This window comes from Cuculus canorus, chromosome 2 (assembly GCF_017976375.1).
Source record: "Cuculus canorus isolate bCucCan1 chromosome 2, bCucCan1.pri, whole genome shotgun sequence".
Classification (NCBI taxonomy): Eukaryota; Metazoa; Chordata; class Aves; order Cuculiformes; family Cuculidae; genus Cuculus; species Cuculus canorus.
The window spans coordinates 108,845,943-108,867,938 of NC_071402.1; the positions used below are offsets into that span (position 1 = coordinate 108,845,943).

Sequence of the window (21,996 nt, forward strand, 5' to 3'; positions counted from 1 at the left end):
TTTTTATTCCCCAACTATGATGTGAAAATAACTTCAAGACGGAGAAATGTTGAATGTATATTCTTCATTGATCTACAGGGAAAAATTGTGTTCCTATCAAGTGATGTAATATTTTCCAGTAGTCATAAAGGAGAATAAACAATACTATAAACCTTTTAAAATCCACAGTTTAGCTCATATGTAAAAATGTTAAAGGTTTGGACAGTTACCTGTACAAGTAAGGCTAATAAGAGGTGACAAAGCAGGGTGGTTCCAGAGAACTAGGTAAAACTGATGTTCAAATGAATTAAAAGGTGACTGACTGTGACGTTTTTGGCCTGACATTAATGCTAGGTAAAATAACAGAATGACTGAAACGAAATTCTCTTAAAAAATTCTGTGGAAGTATAGTATAATCAATAATAATTGATACAAATTTATGGAAAGATGCAAGATTTTTATTTATATTTCTGTAATTATATGTTTAGTTTAAATTATTCAAAAGATATTCATTATATGCTGTTGAATTTAATTATGCAGTGGTTAAGTAAAAAGCTGTATGTTCAGGATTTTGTTTTGTAACTGCCATTGCTGATAACTACGTAGTTTGCCTCCCATTTCTACTGTTTCTTATGGGTATTATTTTGCAATATTACCACAAAAGGACAGGGAAGATTGAGGGTACCTGACGATAAAGGAAAAGGTACTAAAATGACAGTGTTGCATGGATTACAGATTCAAGTAATTCAAGTAATACCTTTTTGTAGAATCATTGTGAAACCTAAACGAAAAATAATATATTGACATCCTTTCATAAGTAAAATGTGCTCCTTATCTACTATTAGAAGTTACATAAAGTGACCAAAACCCCTCACCTTTGCAATATTTTCATATATTGATAATAAAGAAATAAACTGAGAAATACCCAGTTGAAACATGTTAAAAATTTGAAGTTATCTGAAAAGAAAACAAGTGATTATGGAGGAATAAGACTGTTAAATGAAGCAGCAGCTGAACTGAGAGAGGCACTGTCTGATATAACATGGAGAAAAACAGATAAGAGGAGCACTCACTAAATGAAAAAGGGCAGTTCCCACTTAGCAGGGATAATTACTGTCAGAAGTACCCCTTGCTGTTCTGAAAGAGATTTTGTCCATCAGTGCTCTGATAATAACTCTTGATAACCGCAGTGATCTTCAAATGTTGAAAATTATAAATATTAACTTAAGGGAAAAGAATTTTTTCATTTAATATGGAGCCGCTTTTTATGAAATGAATTATTACATTGGGGTAACAGATAAAGTTCAGGGCAGTTTCAGGTTTTCTGTTTCTGTGAGTATTGTTACAAGTCATGGCAGCTGAATATGTTTTATCCATAAGCAGAAAACGACCATTTAAGAATGGGAATATATATTAGCTTTTAAAATTATTTATTATATTTATTATTTTATCTATATATAATTATACAATGAAGATTTGGAATTGTAAATTGGAGGAATTGTATTTTACTAGCAAGTTTATATTTTGCATTAGATTTTTCCATGTGTAAGATCTCAGTTATGCTGAAGTCGGTGACAAAGCTTTCTTTGACTTCAGGAAAATTTCTGGCTTTATTAATGTAGGGTCAATTATTTATAGTTGGTTAATATTTAATTTTTACAGATCTACTATAGAACAACTGTGGAGAGAAAAATCCATGGCTTAGATTTGTGGAAAGAAGAAAAGACTATGAAGTTTGACCTGCATATACTTTAATAAATTTACTTAAACTGAATTAATTTTACAATGTTCAGCACATACTAGAAAAGATAACTGCAGGATATAATGTTTTGGGTTTTTTTTTTCCTCAACTTGTGGTTAATTTTACTTTAATCTTAACTCTATCACTGAGATTTTTCTGAAGCAATAACTTCCTAATGAACATATAAGCCCTTTCATGTATAGCTTGACACATAGCAACACTGTGACCCTCATTTACCAGAGGCACCTAAGGTGTATTCTGAACTACAGGGTTTAAGTCTTGTTAATACTTCTGTTTATTATAGTACAGATACATATTGTAGTTGAGTCTACAATGTACAATATTCTGTTTCAAAACTTGCTTAGTATGTGAATTTGGTGTATTGTTATCTGTGATAAAGCCTCGGGTTCAAACAGAGAATGACGATTTTTACTGAAATCATTTGCCTCCCTTGCAAAATACTGTTTTACCTGTAGCCTTTTTAGTACTAGGGCATAGAAAATGGAAAACAACTTAAAATAACTTCAATATGTTTATGTGCTGTCCTTATTCACACATCAGTTGAATTTTGTTTTCTGTGGATGAGGCCTCAAGAGTCCAAACAACAACTCTCATATCCGTGTTTTCTTAAGCATGATGCTTTAACCACCTGAGCCCCAAGAAAAGATACTTGTTTGCTTTGGGTTTATGTTGATCATTTTTAAACTGTATTTTATGTTTTATACAGAAATATGTGGTATATAGATTTAAGTCCAACTTAAATCTAAATATAGATTTAAGTTGGACTTGTTTCAGTGGGAAAAGAAATATTCTTAACCATTGCAAGGTAAAGCCTTGAGTTTACTTATAGTCAGAATTATTTGACTTTCAAGCCATGTAGATGATGAATCCAAAACCAAATGTACTAAAATTTTGTTCTTAAGGGAACTAAAATGTCTGTGGTTAATTTAGATTGGACCACTTTCTTGGCTGCTTTTGCAGATTTAAAATATGTTACTATTCACAGTTAAAGGAAGTGTTGGGAATTTTGTGTCTTTACTATTATGCTACTATGTGAAAGAAAAAGTTGTGGTGAGTAACAGCATGTAATATGCTTTGAACTGTTCAGTTACTCCTGTTCTCCTTTTTCAGTTTACTCTGGGCATTATGCTTTTGCTGTCAGATGAAAACCTGACTCTGAGCATTCATGCCTTGATGCGGACACACCTCAAAAGACATCTGTTGTCCTTCAGGGGAATATAGAAGAGGAGTGGATAAAGAGAGGAAGGGTAGATTCCTGTAGTAGGAGACAGATTGTCTCACTAAAACAGGAGTTTTCAAACATGGAACCTCACCATATCGTGGATAGGTTTGTATTTGATCCTATGAAATTATCAGAGATGTGTCTCTGACGTTCAGAACAGGATGGCTGGTAAATGGTGTGATGCAGCCATTGCTCTATTCTCTTGCCTTAAGTGCCAAGTGACCTGATAGTCTTGGGGATAACTTTATTTTTTACAACAGAATAAGGTAGTGATAGCTGATTTCTGCAAACGTGCTTTTGAAGAAGAGTGAGATTTTCAGAAACACTTAATTTAGGGATACAGGTAATTAATCCTTTTTTGAAATGCCTTCTCCTGGCTCACTATGTTGGCAGTTCAGTCATTCTACTGAGATGAGGAACGCTAATCGAGCAAGTGATGTGCCAACTGTAACATACAGTTGCTGTAAAGTGCTAGTTAAAGTTTTGTTAGGTGAGCTTGTACAGATTCAACCTGCTCGTTGAGGAATCCTCAGTATGTGTTTAGTTCTCCTTTTCTGTTATTTGAGAAAGAACTCGTGCCTTTAACTGAAAGACTTCCTTGTAGGAAGTAGTGGAAAGAGATCCAAATGGTAGTAAAAGGTTGGAAATAACCCTCATGTAGAATTAATTGTGTCTGTATAGGAAATTAACAATATATAGATTACAAAATTGGTTACTATACTTTGTTAATTTGTAAGTGTAAAAAATTCCAACAAGATCCTTCAATGCTTAGTGCAGTGTAATGTTACTGTTTTTCAGAATTTTCCCTTAAATTCAGTACTTTGCTTTTAATAGAAATGTGAAAAATTGTTCTGGTGACATAAAAGTGGCTGTTCTCTATATTTTGCTTTTGTCTTGTAGTATTATGAACAGTGGGAAAAGATGCTATTCATTAGCATATGTATTGCAGAAATTTTACTCTTAGCCTGTCTCAGTAGTACTCAAGGTATGATCAGTAACTCGTGCCTACAAATGCTGTATTAAGGATAGTAAAAATTAAGATTTGTAATGTCCTCCAACTTTTATAGCTGTTTTTAAGGAAGAAGAGAGTTGAACTGATGTAAAGGAGAGATGACCTTTAAGGCAGTCCCGATATGTGGTATGGTGAGGCACAACAATACATCTTTACTGGAATATTTCAGCTAATAGCAAAAGCTTGCTTAAAATCTTTTATTCAGTTGCTTATTTCAATAAAGTTAAGGGGAAGGCATTTATTGATAATTAAGATTGACTCTAATGGGATGATTTGATACTATGCCTCATATGTTTTATTACAGTACTTACTGCTAAAAGTCATCTGTGCGTATCTCCTGAATAGGTGGGGTTTGCTTCATTGTGCTGTGGGTAAGCAAGATTCACAAAAGTGATTTTCATTTATAGAACTTAGAATTCCTGAAAGTGCTGTTGTTTAAAAGAAAAGGCAATGTTGCCTCCATAGTTGACAGAGGAAATTAAGGGCAATTAAGGGCCACCTCATCTTAGAATTTGTCTTTGTGGATCTCAATCTGTTTTAAACAGCTATGTTCTTGTATCCGCTCAAAAAAAAAAAAAGGAAGGCTGCATATCTTCCTAGTTCTTCATGTTTTTTTTGCTGTGAGGGTAGCTGACATTTATTCTTCCAGTTCCTTTAACAGTAAGCTTTGCAGAGGAGTTATTTCCTTTGGGAAATGATTTTTCTTTTATATTTTTCCCTAGAAATTTTCTATTTAGAAAAGAACATAATGTTTGGTTCATATTCTCGTTACACAGCAGGTTTACTTCTTCCCACAGGAATGGTGCTCAGTAATTTTGTCCAGTCCTATCATTTAACACACCAGCTGTTTTCTTTCATACGTGATCGATGGAGCTCAGTCAGTTAGTGCTGTGCCTGATACAGATTTTATCAATTTTTATATGTTTTCATCATGAACTTTGACAAGTGGCTCAGCATCACTCTGAAGGTATTGCTTACGTGGAACCTGGCTATGCAGTCTGAGTTCAGTCATGTGCACCTGCGATGTGGATCTCGAATGCCTTCCTTCTCTACAGGCTCCTAAGCAGACTCTGAGGCATTTTTAGTGACACTGGAGGCAAGTACTGGAGATGATCCTGAAAAAGTCTGAATATGAACTATTCATGAATATAAGTGAAAGCAGAGAAATATTTTCCTTAGGTTACTACCTTTTTATTCATGTTAAATTCTGCTATCATTGATAGCAAATGTGTTGGTTTTTTTTTTCCCCCAGCAGATGCTAAGGGAAGAGATGGTTGCTACTCTTTCAGTGGATGTAATTCTGTAATTTAGGTCATGTTTCTGAGCTCCACCAACTTGAAACATCAAAGTGAATTTGTTCTGACATTTGGCCAACTTATTTAGTCATCCCTCTAGACAAAACGTTTATCTGGATTTTTGGTCCGCAGAATGGCTAGAATGTACGCTCCCCAGATGTATTTTCCTAACTTTGATGCAATAGAATAAAGCAAACATAAATACCCTTTTGAATACATCTTGTTATGACCAGTAATGGGTGAAATTAAGTTAAAACTATTAGATTTGACTGAAGTAGGGCATGAACTTCAGCTGTATTACATCAGGGGAACAAGGCAAGTATTTAAATCGAGGTTTTTTTGAAAGGAAAATCTTTTCTTATCAGAAAGTCTATCTCAGCTGAAATCAGTAAGACCATTTGTTACTAATTTGATGGGGTGTGTTTGCATGTGGTTATATACTAGTGTTGAAAAATGAGCTCTTTCCTGTTCTTCATAACTGAAGGTACTAGTTGTTAATCCAAATGTTATGCAGTAGGACCATCCATAAACTGCTCAGACAATGAGGAAGCTTTTCTAGATTTAAAACAGAGGAAGATACAAGGTTAATTATCACATTTCAGATACTGAAGCATACCTGACACTTGCTCTGTCTCTTTTCTCTACTTTCCTCCTTCTAGCAATACCAGTGGGAATCTTAGTCTAGGCCAGTAGGATTTAAAAAAGGCTTTACACATCTCGTCCCATCCCCTCCATAGACTCAGCTGCCTGTTAGAATAAAGGAGAAGTTGAGGAATGAGATGTTTGCATGAAAGGCTGCAATATAAATGCATTAATTCTTGTGCTTTTGATGGTAGGGTGTTTAGCACTTTCTTCCTTCATGGAAAAAGTGGCTTTCTTCTAGAAAATAGAGCTGAATTGAACTTTGAATATTTTTGAGTATGTCTCTGCAGCCTTTTGAAGGTGAGGGATTATTTCTCCTTTTAACTCCAGGTTGGCCTGAACTATCTTGCTTTTCCGTCAGCATACCAGGCTACATTGGTAGTGAGGCTAGGTAAAGGATGTGTTTATTTCAACATTTAGCACCTTTGCTGCACAGCTGTTCTTTCAGTAGAGAATTGGTGCTAAGCATATTGGAAGAAATTTCTTTAATCAGTCCGTTAGCTCTCCTAACTTTACTTTTATTTTAAGGGGAATAAACAACAATATGGGATGTGAGTGGAGTTAGTAGTTGCTGTACTGAAGGAAGAGGAAAAAGTCTTATTTCCAAAAACGTGGGTGAAGGACTTTTGTCTGTACTGCCAGTTTTGAACTGTTTTTTCATGACATTTCTCACAGCCTAAGAAATTGTAAGCGCATCATTAAACAATGTATTTTGAAATGACTGTTAGAAAGCCATATAGCTTCAGCTATATTTAGAAGTGCAGCAGGAGAACAACACAGGATATTATAATTATAATTATAGAATTATATATTATATCTATATATTATATCTATTATAATAGAATCCCAATCCTGTAACTATATACATGCATGTATAATGTTGGCATTTGCTTTATTGGACACGTATTCATAGCCTATGGTGAGACATACTCAATTTGTCAGAACAATGTTATTAGAAAATAATTTTTACACACTAAAATTTACTTTACTAAAGTAATTGCTGGTTTTGCAGCTTGTCTTATTTTGAATGCAAGATGAACCAGTTTGGGGAAAAAACCCCATTTGTTTATTCTGGTTTTGCTTCTTGCTTTCTGCTTGAGTTCTAACTCCTAGGTTTAACTGGCAGAATGCACTGCCTGTGTTTATTGTGTGGCTAGGGCAGGTGTGCCTGTAAAGAAAACTGCACCATATTCTGTTCCTGTGGGCTTTGTGCTTGTGAATTAGCAGTGTTTCAGTTGGGAATTCTTAATTTATCAGTTTGAGAAAAAAAGAGTTAGAAGGTGCGGTTCCAGGTGTGAAGAAGAATGAGCAATACTGGCCATTATCTGCAGCACAACGAATTCAGTGACCTAAAAATATGTGTTCTTTTGATCACCACCTGAAGAGTTGCCACTGAATACACTGTAATGCTACTTAAGGTGGTTCCTTCTTTGTTTCCTTGAATGATTGTCTTTTCAGAACAAAACATAGAAGAAATTATGGAAAACTTGTAATTCAAAGGCAAGGTATTCAAGCAATCAATTATTGTGTTTTGTGGCCCTTGCAGTTTGACTTGAGAAGCCCATTTTATTTCCAAGTGTTCTGGCACATGTTCTCAAGATTGTACTAATAATAGAGAAATCCTATAAAGTGTCTCAAAATAGAAAGTAATTTAATGAGAGATATCCTGAAATTAGTATTGTAGTTTAATTTGAGCTTCTAATTAACCTGCTATCTATTTTCATTGATTGCTATGTTTAGAATTTGTTTTCAGAACATACTCTTTTCATTTAATTTTTCTGAGTCTCGTTGTTACTCTCAGACACTGTGCTAGCAACCACAATGTTTTTTAATGTGTTTTTTTAATCTAATTGTACTAATTTTATACTTTTAAATTATATGCTAGCCAGCCTCAATGAAGAGGTCTGGAATTTTCCAGGTGTTTCAGTATAAATGAGAAGTGCCAAAATCACGAAGGAGATTGGGTGGGTAAATGTAATGGCTTGGAATTTAGCTTAATACTACACTGTCTTGACTGGCTTGCAGATTTGCTTGATATTGATACTTGTACTGCTAAAGATGTTTGAACAGAACTTGCTAAAATGGCTCCATATTCACCTATACAGATGGAAAAATATCTGTAGTATGTGTTAATTTAATTTGATTTTTATTAACCTTTTAAAGATGTGTTTGCCACAATTTTTATTGTTTTTCATTCTTATGGTAAAATATAAACATGACATGAATTCGCTTTAGGAGATGTTTTTTGCTATGTACTTTCTGGGAAGCAATGGTTTGTGGATTTATTCTAGATTTTGAAATCTACACTTATCACCTGATATCAAACATGCTGCAAATGCTTTTTTCGCCATGAGGTACATATGATGAATCACACTGAAATTAGTGGCAGGATGAAATCCTGCCTTTACTGAAACAATACAACATTCCCACTGGAGTTAGCAGATACTTGATTTTACCTGAGCTTCACTGGACATAAATCTTTGCAGGAGTAGGATCTAATGGGTCTCTTTTGATTTCCTGGCCATCCACAGATCCTGTTGAAATGAAATACAGTTAGAAATTTCCAGGATGAGGCCCCTGTTATATTTTTTTTAAATGTTTGTTTTGTTTCACAGCTTATTTTAATATACAAAGCATGTAGCTTCACTGTTTAACATTTGTTCCTTTGTTGTAAAATAACTTTTTTGGTCATCATTACATAATACCATATATTTGGTGATATAAATGAAGCTCTCCACCTCTCTGTCTCCATTTAGATCATGTTTGGCTGTATTTTTTATACATTGCTGCCAATTCAACCACAGTTTCACAGTGAAACTCTGTTTTTAATATTCATTGACTACTAGAGATTCTGTGACATATCTGTGTGTTACTTAGCACATCCCTATGCTTAAATGGAACTTTTGTTTTGAAGGGGTAAGTAAAGCTTTCATTGTAACTCACTGGCTTCTTGGGTTTTATGTAATTTGTACCAGATGTTATTTCAATCAGATAAGCTACTAATTTTATAACTCTGCTTTTAAATTTGGATTTTATAATGTAGACTTGCTTCTAAATGTATTGGAACATTATTATATATATTTTGGAATGTTTTTAGCCTTCCTTGAAGAAAAAGTTTTTTTGTCCCATCCTCATGTTTAGTAGTTACACCAAATAAGAAATTGCTCACATGCAAAACTGGCTACAATATTTACTTGTAGATATAGATTATCAAGAGGAGGTCAAGTGTCAGATATTGACCATACTAATTTATCTGTCTTCTCAAAATTGCTAAACCTTTTTTTAAAAAAAAATCAAGCAAATAGAGGGAAGTAAATTCATCATTTAAAATAATCTTAACTGTAATCCTTACAACAGATGGAAGAAATACTGGAGACAAGAGTAGTTTTTCTTTTCTGTTACTGTGGATTTAAACAAGGAAGCTTAGATAACAACAGGCAGCAATAAAAAACGCTAAGATGTGTTTAAATAAAACTAGTAAACTTTCAACAGTGGTGCAAACAAGCAGTTTTTTACTACTACATTAATATTGCTAACAAAATAATTGTCAACATTGATTTATGCATATGAAGAATTTAGACTTAGGGGAATATTAATATTCTTCCTTTAATTGGATCATAATAATTTGTAATGTAGAGCTAACTAGGTTGTTGTCTTGCTTGATTTTAGTGGCATAGCTTGTTTCAAAACTGTGTCCAGTCAAAATACAGATTTACTATAGCGGATAGTGAGATTGATCTGTCAGGGTTTCAATTTGGTTTTGAATGTATTGACAATCAAGTCATTTTATTTAATGCGCTCAGGTGCCTGGAGTTCTGAACCCATGAAATAATCATCAAAAACCCTTCCTAGTTAAAACAGATTATAGTGGTGTAGATAAAAGCTGGGAGAATGGAGACTCATGAAGACAAAGCAGTAGCGTGTTTTCTGATTGAGTGCTCTGAAGAGGAGAAATGAAAAGGGTAGCAATCTCTTTTTCCCTTTGAATTGTTCATTTTCATACTATTGTGTCTGTCAGTAGTTGAAATGGTAATTACTTCATAAAAAAATTAACATCATTGTCACTAGTTCTTAAAGTCTAATAAAATAGATGCTGTGTGACTCTTTGTAGTAATAACTCACTTTTACCTCCGCTTGGTTTGTGGAGATAAAACACAGGTTTGTTACATGTGAACTCTCAAAAGAGGATTCTGAATTTAAACAGTGCGTGCACTTGGCTTTTATAGAGTGTTTGAGTTGGTTGCCATTTTAATCTGTAACCTGTGATGTGCTTATAGAGAACACTGCTTTGTGCAAATTCCAGTTAGAGGTGCAGTGGAGCTGTCAATGATAATTCTGTTGTGGAAATAACATAGAAGTAAACAAAACCACACAACTTCCTTTGCAATCTTGAATATTTCATTAATCTGGCCTTTCTAGTTTCCAGAGTCACAGATCACTACAGTAGTAACTGGTGAAGATCAATAAACTAACTTTAATCATATGAGGCAATAGAATTTTGGGAGGTTGCTGGTTGCATCCAGATGAAGTGTGGGTTGTAGTGCTGCAACCTCTTTCATATCTCTGTAGTCTTCTCCTTTTGGGGTCATGTTGGGCTTCACTTGAAAGTTGAGTATTCAGTGTCTCCTGAAGTGATGCTTTGTTGTCCCGGTGGACCTGTGACACAGTTTCAAAAACCTGTGGTCATGGTTAGCTCTAGCTGAGGCATTCTTGCAAGGATCAGATAATTGTGGCCCGAGGTACTTAATCCCAGTGTGTGCTCTCACATACCCATTGCAGCACTATGGGAACGACACAGCATTTAGAAGCCCTCCTTTGCGAGAGTGACACGGTTATTCTTTCTGGTGACGGAGTGTTTGATAAAGATCACTCTCTGACATAGATATCTTTGCCTGCATTCCATAAAGCTTTAGTCACCTGTCAAAAGCTGTGTGCACAATATTTGTTGAGTGAGATGGTCTGCACAGGGAATCAGGCTGCTAATGACTGTTTTGTTATGTTGGACACTGCTTTGAGAGTTGCCTGTAAAAAAAAAAAGTTTACTCCTGGAATAAGGGACATTCAGGATTGTATTAATTATTAAATTTATATTATCACTTATGTTGTCTTATCTGTTTTAAAGGTTTTGTTTGCTGTATCTTAGCTCTTTTATGTGGCTGCATGCCATGTGTGCAAACTAAACAAAGGGGCTTGTAAGGAAAAATTATTTGACTTTAAATGCTTATATGTTCTATGTGAACTAGGATATGTGATGGAGACCTTTTAAAACCACGAGAAAAATATTTAGTTAGATCTAGCAACTGGATTATATTTCCTTGTCTAAAGCAAGGAAAGGGTGTTGGAAAGGGTGAAATAGAATAATAGTAGATGTTGCAATGGGAATCAACAAGCAGAAATCCTAGCATTTTTCAACTCTGTTTTTGTTTTTGCTTTACATGCATTAGAATTCTACTTTATGAAGATGTAATTTTGTTTAAAAATAGTTAGAAGGCATAGGATCAATTATGTACCTTACAATAAATTATTGCCGAAGAAAAGACACTTGTGAGCTTGTGATCTTTGGTTTTGCTTGTATAACCCTGTATAGAAAATGGCTCTTTTGAAACCAAGGTTTAGAAGATGGATTAATTTACTATGGAATACATAGTAGTCTTGGTGATTAATCATCTCTGTGTCCATTGCACAATAATTACATTTCTGATGTTAATTTTAATATTTTAACAAATATTGTATAGAAGACTTTCTCCTAAGTGCTATGGATGAAATGTAAAGAGATTCTATATTCCTTAAATGCCAAACTTCTGCTTTAATCAAACTTAATTTCTGCTAAAAATGAAGATAACTTCTTATTTACTAGAAGCTGTACAGTGTGATAGAACTAGGTGAGAGTAAGACTATTTGGCTAAACTTTTGCTAGTGGTAGACAGTTATGTTTTTCTTGGCTGTTTTAAAAAAAGAAAAACAAATTGTCAGTCACATTTCCGGTTCTCCATTTTAGACTATGGCATAAAACATGTGAAAGTTGTCAGTCCCAGTGGTGTTAGGGACTCCAAGAAAATATACTGCCAGCTCAAAAGAAAGCTCATTAGGACTTCATACTCATTTCTTGTCCTTTATTGTTTCAAAGTTTCCTTCAACTCCTAAGCCAGCTAATAAGGCAGCATTTTCTTTTTTTTTTAATTGTATTTGTGTGGTTTTTTTATTATTGGAATAAGCCTGAGAGTGATGTTTATTATTGCCCCGAAGAACTTGTCTGACTATACACGAGTGGGTATGTTGCAAACCTTTTTCAAGAGGGATTAGTAATTTTGAAGTTATTGCTGGATATTAAACAACGCTCTAAAAAATATCTTTACATAAACTTTACATAAATTTACATAATTATTTACTAATAATGGAGAAATCTGACTATTTTAAACACTTGAATCACCATTAGTTGACAGTTTTCAAATGCTTGATATCTTATAAGGTCTGCTTACCAATGAAATAAGCATGGAGAGAAATCTTTCTGCTTGAACATGTAAGACTGAAAACATGAGAAATGCTCTGTGCTTGAAAATTATTCCAGTCACATTCTGTTAATAGTGTTGAAGGGTGAAGTTCTCAAGATTATAAAAGCACTTCTGGATTGTCACCTCTATCTTTGCAACCATGACTATGAAATTTAGTAAAAATCTGAAATATTATTTTAATTTAGGAAATAGTTCTTATTTTCCTTTTACTTTCACGCATGCTTCCACTGATAACCTAACTGGCCTGTACTGTGCTGTATGTAGGTGCATTGGGGCAAGAATTTAGTCAGAAACATTTAAACAAAAAAAATGTAAATGAAAAGCAAGTTTTGGTCAGTTGTAAAAATACATGTTCAGTACTGTACTTTCAAACCAATTCCAGTACCTGTTAAGTCTTTCAAGCATCGGTCACTCTCCTTTCTTCCACTGATTTTAGAAAGAAGGTTTGAAAAACTTATGTTTAGCTTTCTTTGTTTCAAAGCTTTATAACATTAAAGAAGGAGAAGAAAATGTTAAATAGACAATGATAGGCCTTATGCAATATAGATGGACTTTTTACTTGATAGTTTCCAGTTAGTCTAAAATAGTTGCATCTTTGCATCCAAAGGGCCACTTGGGACTGCCAATTGCAATGTATTTTTCCTTTTTCCATCTACCCTGTGAAAACGTGAGACAGGGAGAGAGTTCTTTGTTTTGGTACTTTATATTTATTTAGAAAGATGATATGATAGATCTTAACTAGACAAATTGAACAACTACTGTGAGAACTAAAGATATAGTTGGGAAATAGTGGAGAAAGCATGACTAAGCCTGAAGAGTCTAGGATCGCAGTTTGCAAAGGGCATGGATTCTTTATTTCTTTCAGCCGTTGTAAAATACAATTAGAGGTAATGTTCAGGTGAAAGTAAAAGAACAAAACTGTGCATGTCATGTTTTTAGAAGATATTAATCCTTAAATTCTGCAAGTGTTTTAACGAAGAACCCCAGAATGCTTCTAAAATTTATAGCTGTTGTCCTGGGAAATGTTTAGAATAATTTTCCTCTGTGAGGAAAGATCCACCACTTCCCCCTCCCCCCCCCCCCCAAGTATTTACTGTGCAATCTTATATTGTCAAAGTATCTTTAGTCCGTTCCAGCTGCGTTCTGTGTTGCTTTGGCTTTCGGTTCTCAGCATATCTCAGAGTGCTGTTCTGACATTGTTTTTTTCTACCTGTGGTATAGGTCTTTTTAAAACAATGACTGTCTGTGCCTACATTACGGTATGGTAATTAGTATTGTGTTATCCTGGATATTCCAGATATCAGAAAGATATACTAAGTCACTTCTTGATCTATTAACAGAATAATTATTACTTAGAAATGTTTTTTCCCTCTTTGGTTTCTTTGCAAGTGAAAGTAGAACTTGTGTACGTGCAGTTGTGTAAAGAAATAATTGTTATGTGTTTCAGTGACCTGCAACACTCTAAGACTGCACTGCTGTCTTGGAGACATATGCCTGTCACCAATATTTGTGTTGTATTATTGTGCCTTCAGAACTGTAAAATTTTATACCAGAGAGAAACTTTTTAGCAGTTGTACTTTTGAGGGTTTTTTATGAGGCTGCTTTTGAAATAATGTATAGGCTTGGTACATTAGGTATTGTTTGAGACTACTAAGAAATTTGTTTTACGTCTGTAGCGTATGAAAAGGTGAGCATCTCCTTTGTTTATGGTTATAAAGTGGAAAGAAAGCAGATTCTGAAATGAAGGATCCTTAAGGTAAAAGGCCACATCAGTTACTTCTCTTTATGTAATTTATGCTTCAAAGGTATACAGCACAGTGTAAGTTGAAATATAGCTCAGAGTGAGAGACCACCTAGGAATTCGTTAATGTCTCAGACAAGTTGTCCTTTACGTTTGTTGTGTAAGTGAGGTTCGGGAAGTTGTCACACAGGTACAACTGTATTTATCCGCTTCTTCAGCAAAGTTGATGTTAGCTGAGTGTTATCCATAATAGGATACAGCCAGCTTGCCTATATTACGAATTCCAGGAATTCTGAATATATCCATTGCACTATCCCACCCAGTCATGCTATTATAGGACACGTACTGATGTGTGTTAAATTAATCTTAGCATATTTTTCTTCCCAAAATTCTCAAATGTGTATTGTACAGGAAAGGTGATTAGATACTTGAAGCCACATGTCAGACTGAGGAGAACTTGTCTACTGTTGTTGCTCGTCTTCTCAGAGAGGTGAAGCTGTGTAGTCCATGCAGTTACTGTTTGCATTGGTCAGATGCAACTGATGTAGGATACAGCATTGAGTTGCTTTGTCACCTTTAACTGCAACAGGGAGCCCCACTTTGTGCAGAACATGAGGTATGATGACCATCGGAGTTTTGGTCTAAGCAAACTGTTTGCAGGCACGATTGTACCAGGTGAAAAGTCTTTTATAATTGTTACTTTCCTCTAACCAAACTATGTCATGTTGTTTTTCACTATTTGGGATTCATTTCATGCTTTTCCTTTGCATGATTGGCTGGGCCTTTGTTTTGTTTTGTTTTGTTACTTGACTCTGATTTATGTAGTGTTTGGAGTCCTGAGTGTCCTGTGGGTTCTTCATTTTATTTGGAAGCATTACATTTTAAAATCTAAAACAAAAGCTATCAACACATTTTGTTTGAAATGCTTCATATTTATAGTTCCCTAAAATTCTGTTTTCTTTATCTTCCCAGTCATATGGGGGCTTGGAGGGAACACACACACATCTCTAATGCCAGCATTGCAGATTAAAAATAGTTTTCCTCCACCAAATGCTAACAGCTGGTTGGCTTTGTTTCCCGGCTGAAGATGCATAGTATAGTATTTTCATTTTCCTGCTGTTGCCAAATGTTAATGGATCAAGCTCTGCAAGTTCTACTTCGTAAATTTTGTTGTAATACTAATTACATTTTAACTGCATTTCTGTGAAGCTTTTTAGAACTCCAGTCAAGCACCTATTACCCCATTTTGCAGATAAATAAACAGAGAAAGTGTTTGAGAGGTGCTTTGTGTTGATTTAAATGACAAAGAAGATAATCAGCATTGCTGTAAGCCAAGTATTATTCAGGCAACTTGTAGTGGCATTCACGAAAACAGGTTTTGTAAGTTGTGCTTTCATTGGATAAACACCTAACCTCTGTTCCTTTCCTTTAGTTGAAGTTAATCCAGTGCAAACACCATGGAAAATCTCTTCTTGTCATATTGAAATGATAGATATCGAATATTGAAATCACTGTCATGGTCACTTTTCACCAGTGGTGGAAAATGTCTAAACACTGTCTTTCGAGAAAGAAGACATTTATAGCAATGTTTGTCAAAACATCAATTTTTGTAGTGCTGTAAGTGGATGACATTATATACAATGACAAGCTATTTCTGAACTGAATAGAATATTGTATAGTAACTCTTCTGTTTTTCACCATCTTGAAGTACTCAACAAAACTATCTTACCATCTTACAAGAAGTGAATCTGCCATTTTATTTTATTTTGAAAATCATTTTATGATGTCTGGCAGTTAAAGTGGAATTGCCTTTCATAGACATAGACCATAATTTTTACATTTTGGCATAAAAGCTGAGGCAACTAGTGCAAAACATGCAGAGTATGTTTGAGTTTGTAAAATAACAGATGGTAGATATGTTCATGTGAAAATAATTATACACTGCATTTTTAATTGCATAAAATCAGTTTGTTGGTTTTGATTAATACGGTAGTCTTGCTAGTGATATATGGATTAGTGTCTTGTGTGTTATAAAACTGAAAGTTAGTTTGTCGTCATGTGTTATGTGATGTGATGGGAGATCAGTTTCAGGAATGCCTTAAGAATATGGTCTAAACAGAATGCTTTCTACACTGATTGTAGGAGCTAGATTAACCCCTTTGCCATGTGGACTTGAAATTGCCTTGGGTATGCAAAAGAAAAATCTAGATAAATGATAACTCATTTAGTACTCTATGGTTTGTGTTTGTGGAAAACAGAATTCCTCAGGATCTTCTAAAGGAAAACAGGAGTGTGCCAAAGGTAATTTCAGTGTTGAGTGTTCATGGATGGTAAAATTATACTTAACAGACGTTTGTAATTTTTGCAGGTAATAGCTCTAGCAGATGCAGCAGAAGAAAATCAAGCCAACGTGTTCCAGGCATTCACAAAGTTGAAAAGTGCCACCCATCTGGTTATTATGCTGATTAGTTTGTGGCAGAAGCTCAGCACTGATCAAGTTGCTATTCTGGAAGCTACATTTTTGCCATTAGCAGAAGATACACAAGAGCTGGTAAGAATCTGTAAGAGCTGCTCAAAAAATGCTAGTTGACAAAGCTTTAGGTGCTTAAATTTACATATTTCCCTATGTACTTTGCTGAAGTCTGTCCTTTTAAGTCATTTAGTTGCCTTATTAAGTAGGTGCTTGATACAACCTACCTTGATTTCAAAGGAAAGTGGGAATGTAGAGGTCTATTATAAAATGTTTCATTATAGTATATGGGTTATTACTTTTAACTTCCGCTTAATCCTTCCTTATCAAGTCAAATAAGAGTGTCTCACATAAGTTTAGCTGGCCTTAGCTTCTCTGCAGTTGTTAGCACAAACAGAATAGCCCAAATTTTTTGAAGACTCTAATATAAAAGCTATATAATATACATACATGTGTACTCATACTCACACATTCCAGTAGTACTATCAAATGTAGACATGTACACATGCTAAAACAGTATATTTAATCGCTTTAATTAAGCGTTTGTCATGCTTTGTCTTCAGTGTTTGCACATTGGTTTTTATAATGGATGGAAGTTATACAAAGAAGATACTGTGAATGGATAATACGGTTTCCATACGGTGCCCTCAGTAGTCCTGCATTGTGCACGTATCTTGCAAATTCTGCTCTGATTTAGTGAGTGTGACTAAGTGAATTTGTGCACAAAACTTGGAGAATGGTCCAAATGTTTAGAAAGATAATGCTGTATTCTATCTTCACCTAAGGTCCCTAGCTGAACACTGCTTCAGCTGAATTAAGGAATGTTCTGAGTGCAGAACAACTAGAGTTCATATTCAGTTAGTTTCAAGTCCAGATATTTTGCTGGGTTCTAGAACAAAGTACTTAAATATAGCGTACCACAGTTTAGTAGAGAAATAAACTCTGACTTTAATATGTCTCAACAGTTTCTTTTGGGTATCCGAACTATTGGGTATGACTTTCCACAAATGACTTCTGTAGAATAAAATATAAGAATTCCCGAAGTACACATTCATCTTGCTTATTGTGTTCTGATTAGGGTTTTTGCAACATACAGTGAATCCAGATTTTCTTACATACCCAAAATACTTAGAATGGTTTGCGGCCATTTAGAAAGCTTGTTCTGGGTTCCAAGTGAATCTGAAATCATTTGCAATTTCCGCCTGGGAGGGGAAAAAAGTGTTTTGGCGTTTTACATGATATTGACCCATAGCAGGCATAGTAAACCAGTTTTGTTAAGATTTGTTTTGGATTTTTTTCCTTTTTTTTTTTTAAACTTAAAAAATGAAGCTGTACAAATGAATATGCATTCCCATGAATGGAATTGTAAGAAAGTTCGTATTAATCTCATAAAAGCCCAAACAACCATTTTTTTGCATGACTGACTTTTATTTTGCCATCAGGAACTGTGTTGCTTTGACATATGTTTTGATAAAACATTGTGAAATCTGTTGCATAGCTTACAATACAGGGTATCTCTTCAGTGTATATACTGGTGTGGTTTTGATATAGCAGTTAACAATATTCCATGTTAAGGCTGTAAGACCTCACATAAATATTGTAAAAGATATACATCCTGCAGAGCAGCCAGGATTAAAAATGTAAACCAGCAATAACTGGAGGTGGAAATGGAAATGAAACCTTTACAAAGTACTGCAGTACGTGCCATATTGAAGTTGTTATGGTACCACAGAAATCTGAATGTAATTTAAGGAGAAGTTTAGGCAGGAAAGGGGAAAATCTTCTGGCATACCAATGATATTTACAGACAGAAGCTCCTAGCTAGTGTTCAGGTTTCCCTGCAAGCAGCTAGGAGGAACACTAGTGAAAGAAAATATTCTGAATAATTTTTATTTACTCTTCAAACAATTCTTCACAATGGTTTGTTGTAATTTTATTTGGAGGAATGTGTTAGCAGACAGTTTGGATGCAGTCTATGTCTCCAGAATGTTTTCTGCCTTGTGAACATTAAACTATGGAAGTGTTTTTTTAATTAAAGGGAAATGTTTAGAATATACTGTTACTGTAATAAGAAATGCTTCTCTGGCCATAATATCAACATTATTCTTATACGTGCCATTCCATTTAGAACAGATTGGATCTTGTTTTCTCAATCTGGCAATCGCTCCAGTTAGATATATAGAAAGTAGAAAAGTGGAGTTTTGTGTTCCAGTTGTCACCATTTCTTTCTCAAACTGCTAAATGGTTTCTGTTGCAGCAAACTTTTCTCTAAAACATGTAATTTTTTTTCTCATCTACAAAGATATAACAGAAGTAATACTGTAAATATGTGTATTTCCTGAGAATAACAGCTATTTGACATCGTATTTTATTTCCAGCAGTAAACTTCTAACTAGCACCTAAATAGTATTACTTTGATTGCACTGACTATAAAATGGTTGCTCTTGTTTAGTATTGGAAATACAAGGACAGTCCCCTTTTTCAGTGATTCTTTCATGAATTCTACAGTCTGAGAAGTATAATGCCAGAAATTGAATGAGACCTTAATCTAAGAGGTCTTAAGAAAGTGATGCGAAAACTGAATAAAAGTTAATCTAATTCACATTGATGTTGTGTGCAATTTTGTCCCAATGTACTATGTTGCCATGGGACTAAAATTAAACTCATGTTCGAAGTATGGAAGTTTATGTTGTCAGTATTTCAGAGCATAGTGTTACAACTCCATACTAACTATACTTAAAAATGTATGATTTTGAATCCTGTGTTTTGCTGTCTGTTGAAATACATGGTGGAAAACTATTTTTTTGTTGTTAGACAAAAGAGTCTATGATCGCAGTAATAATATTAATGATGTATCAGAGATTTTATTGCACAATTCATTTTTTTTTCTGGAGAGTTGGTGACTGTTCTGGAAGACTAATCTATTTGTTATTAGCTTATAACAGGGACTGATGAAAGTTTGAATAGTATAAAGTCTGAAAAATGAAAACATCAAGGAACTTTTTAAAGGATGGTTTGTCATTAAGTTTACTAAGCTGAATTATCTCGATGGAAAAGATATCTGAAAAATGCTGAGTTTGTGATAAAGCATATGTTTACAATAGGAAATCCTTTTGGGAAAGGGGGGAATTTATCCAGACTAATTAAAAGGGTTCAAAGGGATCTTGATGCTACATGTGGTACTTTTGATATAATGCTTGCATGGCATCTGGACTGGCTGATGACTCTTATATCTGATCATTAAGCTATTAATGCTTTCTTTGTTTAAGGTATTACAAAGGGAAAAAAATGTCTGTCAATACGAACATTAACTTTAGGACTGATGGAGGACCCTCACATTAATTGTAGGCATCAATAGTGTCTTTGCTGTAGAATAAATATTTTCATGGTTCTCATGATGTTACCAAATAACGATATACGGGTGTTTCCTTGCTCAGAATCATCCCTTTCTTATTATAGTCACATTTGTGACACTATAGTTAACAACTATAAAATGGACATTGAGGAAATACATTTTCATCTCCTTTTATTTATGTTTGGAACTGTACCAACCAATTAAATGTCTATATTCAATCCTGATTTCTTATTGACGTTGTAGTTTTGAAGAAAAATAATGAAGGTGAAAGTGTATATTTTTAAGTGACTCTATGATCTAGTGTAATTAAATTAGTGACTATAAATTTACTACTTTACAGTGTTGATTAGATAAAGTAGAAAAATATACGTTAAGGCACTTATGAAAAAGACAGTGTCAGAAGAAAATCATGAAGTACCTAGTCAGAGTCATAGGAGTGTCTGTGCTTTCTGTAAGAAGATGATCTGAATGTAAATCACCAGAAAAAGATCAGTCGCTGGGGAAAGACTAGATAGCCTGCTAGGTTTTATGTGTGGTAGCAGATGGATTTTACTGTAGAGTTCTTGAATGAAGTGGAAAATACCCTTTTGTGGAAAAAAATCTTTTACTGAGTGAAAGTTCTCAAGATTAAAGGGAAGGTTATTTCCATAATTCCAGGAGGCTTAATTCTGTCAAGACTGACAGTAGTCAACTTTTTCTTGATTTTTTTCAATTACTTTTTAGTACAGTTGAAGCTTTGAGCTAATAATTATGTCTTTGGCGACGTATATTTTTTATATGCGGCTTGTCGTTCTAACTACTCTTTGCATTTTTCAAATGCAAAGCTCCACCTGTGAAACAGCCTGGAATATTTAAAAACAGGCTGAAATATTTTACATTTGATGGTTTGCCATAGGCCAGTACAAATTATCTTCTGATATTTTGTAAATACTTCTAAATTTTCTCAAACAAAATAAGAAAAACTCAAACCCCAATAAACCAATACCACCCCCACCCCCACGCTCCCCAGCCAGCACAAGGCAATGAGCTGTGACAGCTGGTAACTTGGAACCAGTTTTCCTTACAGTCATATTCTTTAGGTCTGTGAACAGACAAGTTTATAGCAGATACATTATTTCCTCCCCAGCCATCCTCTTCCTCTTTCTGGAAACAAGTTAGATAATGAAGCTTAAAGTAAGCCTTTTTATTTTTTCCAGCTGGGAATCATACTTTACATTAAATGATGTTCACTGTCTTCTTTCAAAAATCAAAACTAATAAATCGTCTTCCTGTTGGAATCAAGGTTGTGCAACAGAACCATTCAGAAAGACTCTGGTACAGCTGAGCATCTAAATCTAATAGAAGTGTGAAAAAAAAAAAAAAGCCAAAACAAAAAACAAAACTAGTGGGTTTATAAAGCTTTAATGACCAAAATAAAAGGAAGGAGCTAGTCTGCCTAGTCTGAAGTTTAGAGCTTGTTCAGGGCAGCATAGGATTGTTAATTGACGGAAAGATAAAGGTGAACAAATAAGATTCCCACTTCTCCCTGCGCGAGGACCGTCCAGTATGAGGGGCAGAGGTTAAAAAAGGAGTAGTGTTGCCTGGATCCTATCAGCATCCTTCGCTCAGGCATGTTATGTGACCCAAAGTGGAGAGTAAGAGAAGTAAGAGCATGGCTCAAGTACCAGCCTTTTCTCACCTGCTCAGCACTTTGTCTGCTAGCCTGCTTTAAAGAGGACCAGAGAACACCAGAGGTGGCGAGAAGGACATGTGATTGTAAAGCCTCTTAAGTCACTGCAAACTGGAGTGCAACCATTTCTACTTTCCTTTTACTTGTGATTCTTTAAAAGCAGGGCTTCAAACTGCTTGATTACTTGTCAATTTTATAACGTCTAGAAACAAAAGATCAAATGTTTGTGGCAAATAATTTGGGGGAAGGAAGGGCTAGGTGATGGTATCACCACTACTTTAAGCACTATCACAGTTCTTTTAAATGATTGTGAATCGTTCTCTTCCTGTAGTTAGTT

General features: G+C 34.7%; 1 protein-coding gene across 3 annotated transcripts in view; it reads left to right on the forward strand.

The window, feature by feature from the left end:
* BBS9 (Bardet-Biedl syndrome 9) overlaps positions 1–21,996 on the forward strand; it is a 303,616-nt gene that overhangs the window by 115,641 nt on the left and 165,979 nt on the right. For all 3 annotated transcript variants that reach the window (XM_054059480.1, XM_054059482.1, XM_054059481.1), the window contains exon 20: positions 16,534–16,716. In XM_054059480.1, coding sequence (XP_053915455.1) covers positions 16,534–16,716 — 183 coding nt within the window. The remainder of the gene's footprint in view (positions 1–16,533; positions 16,717–21,996) is intronic.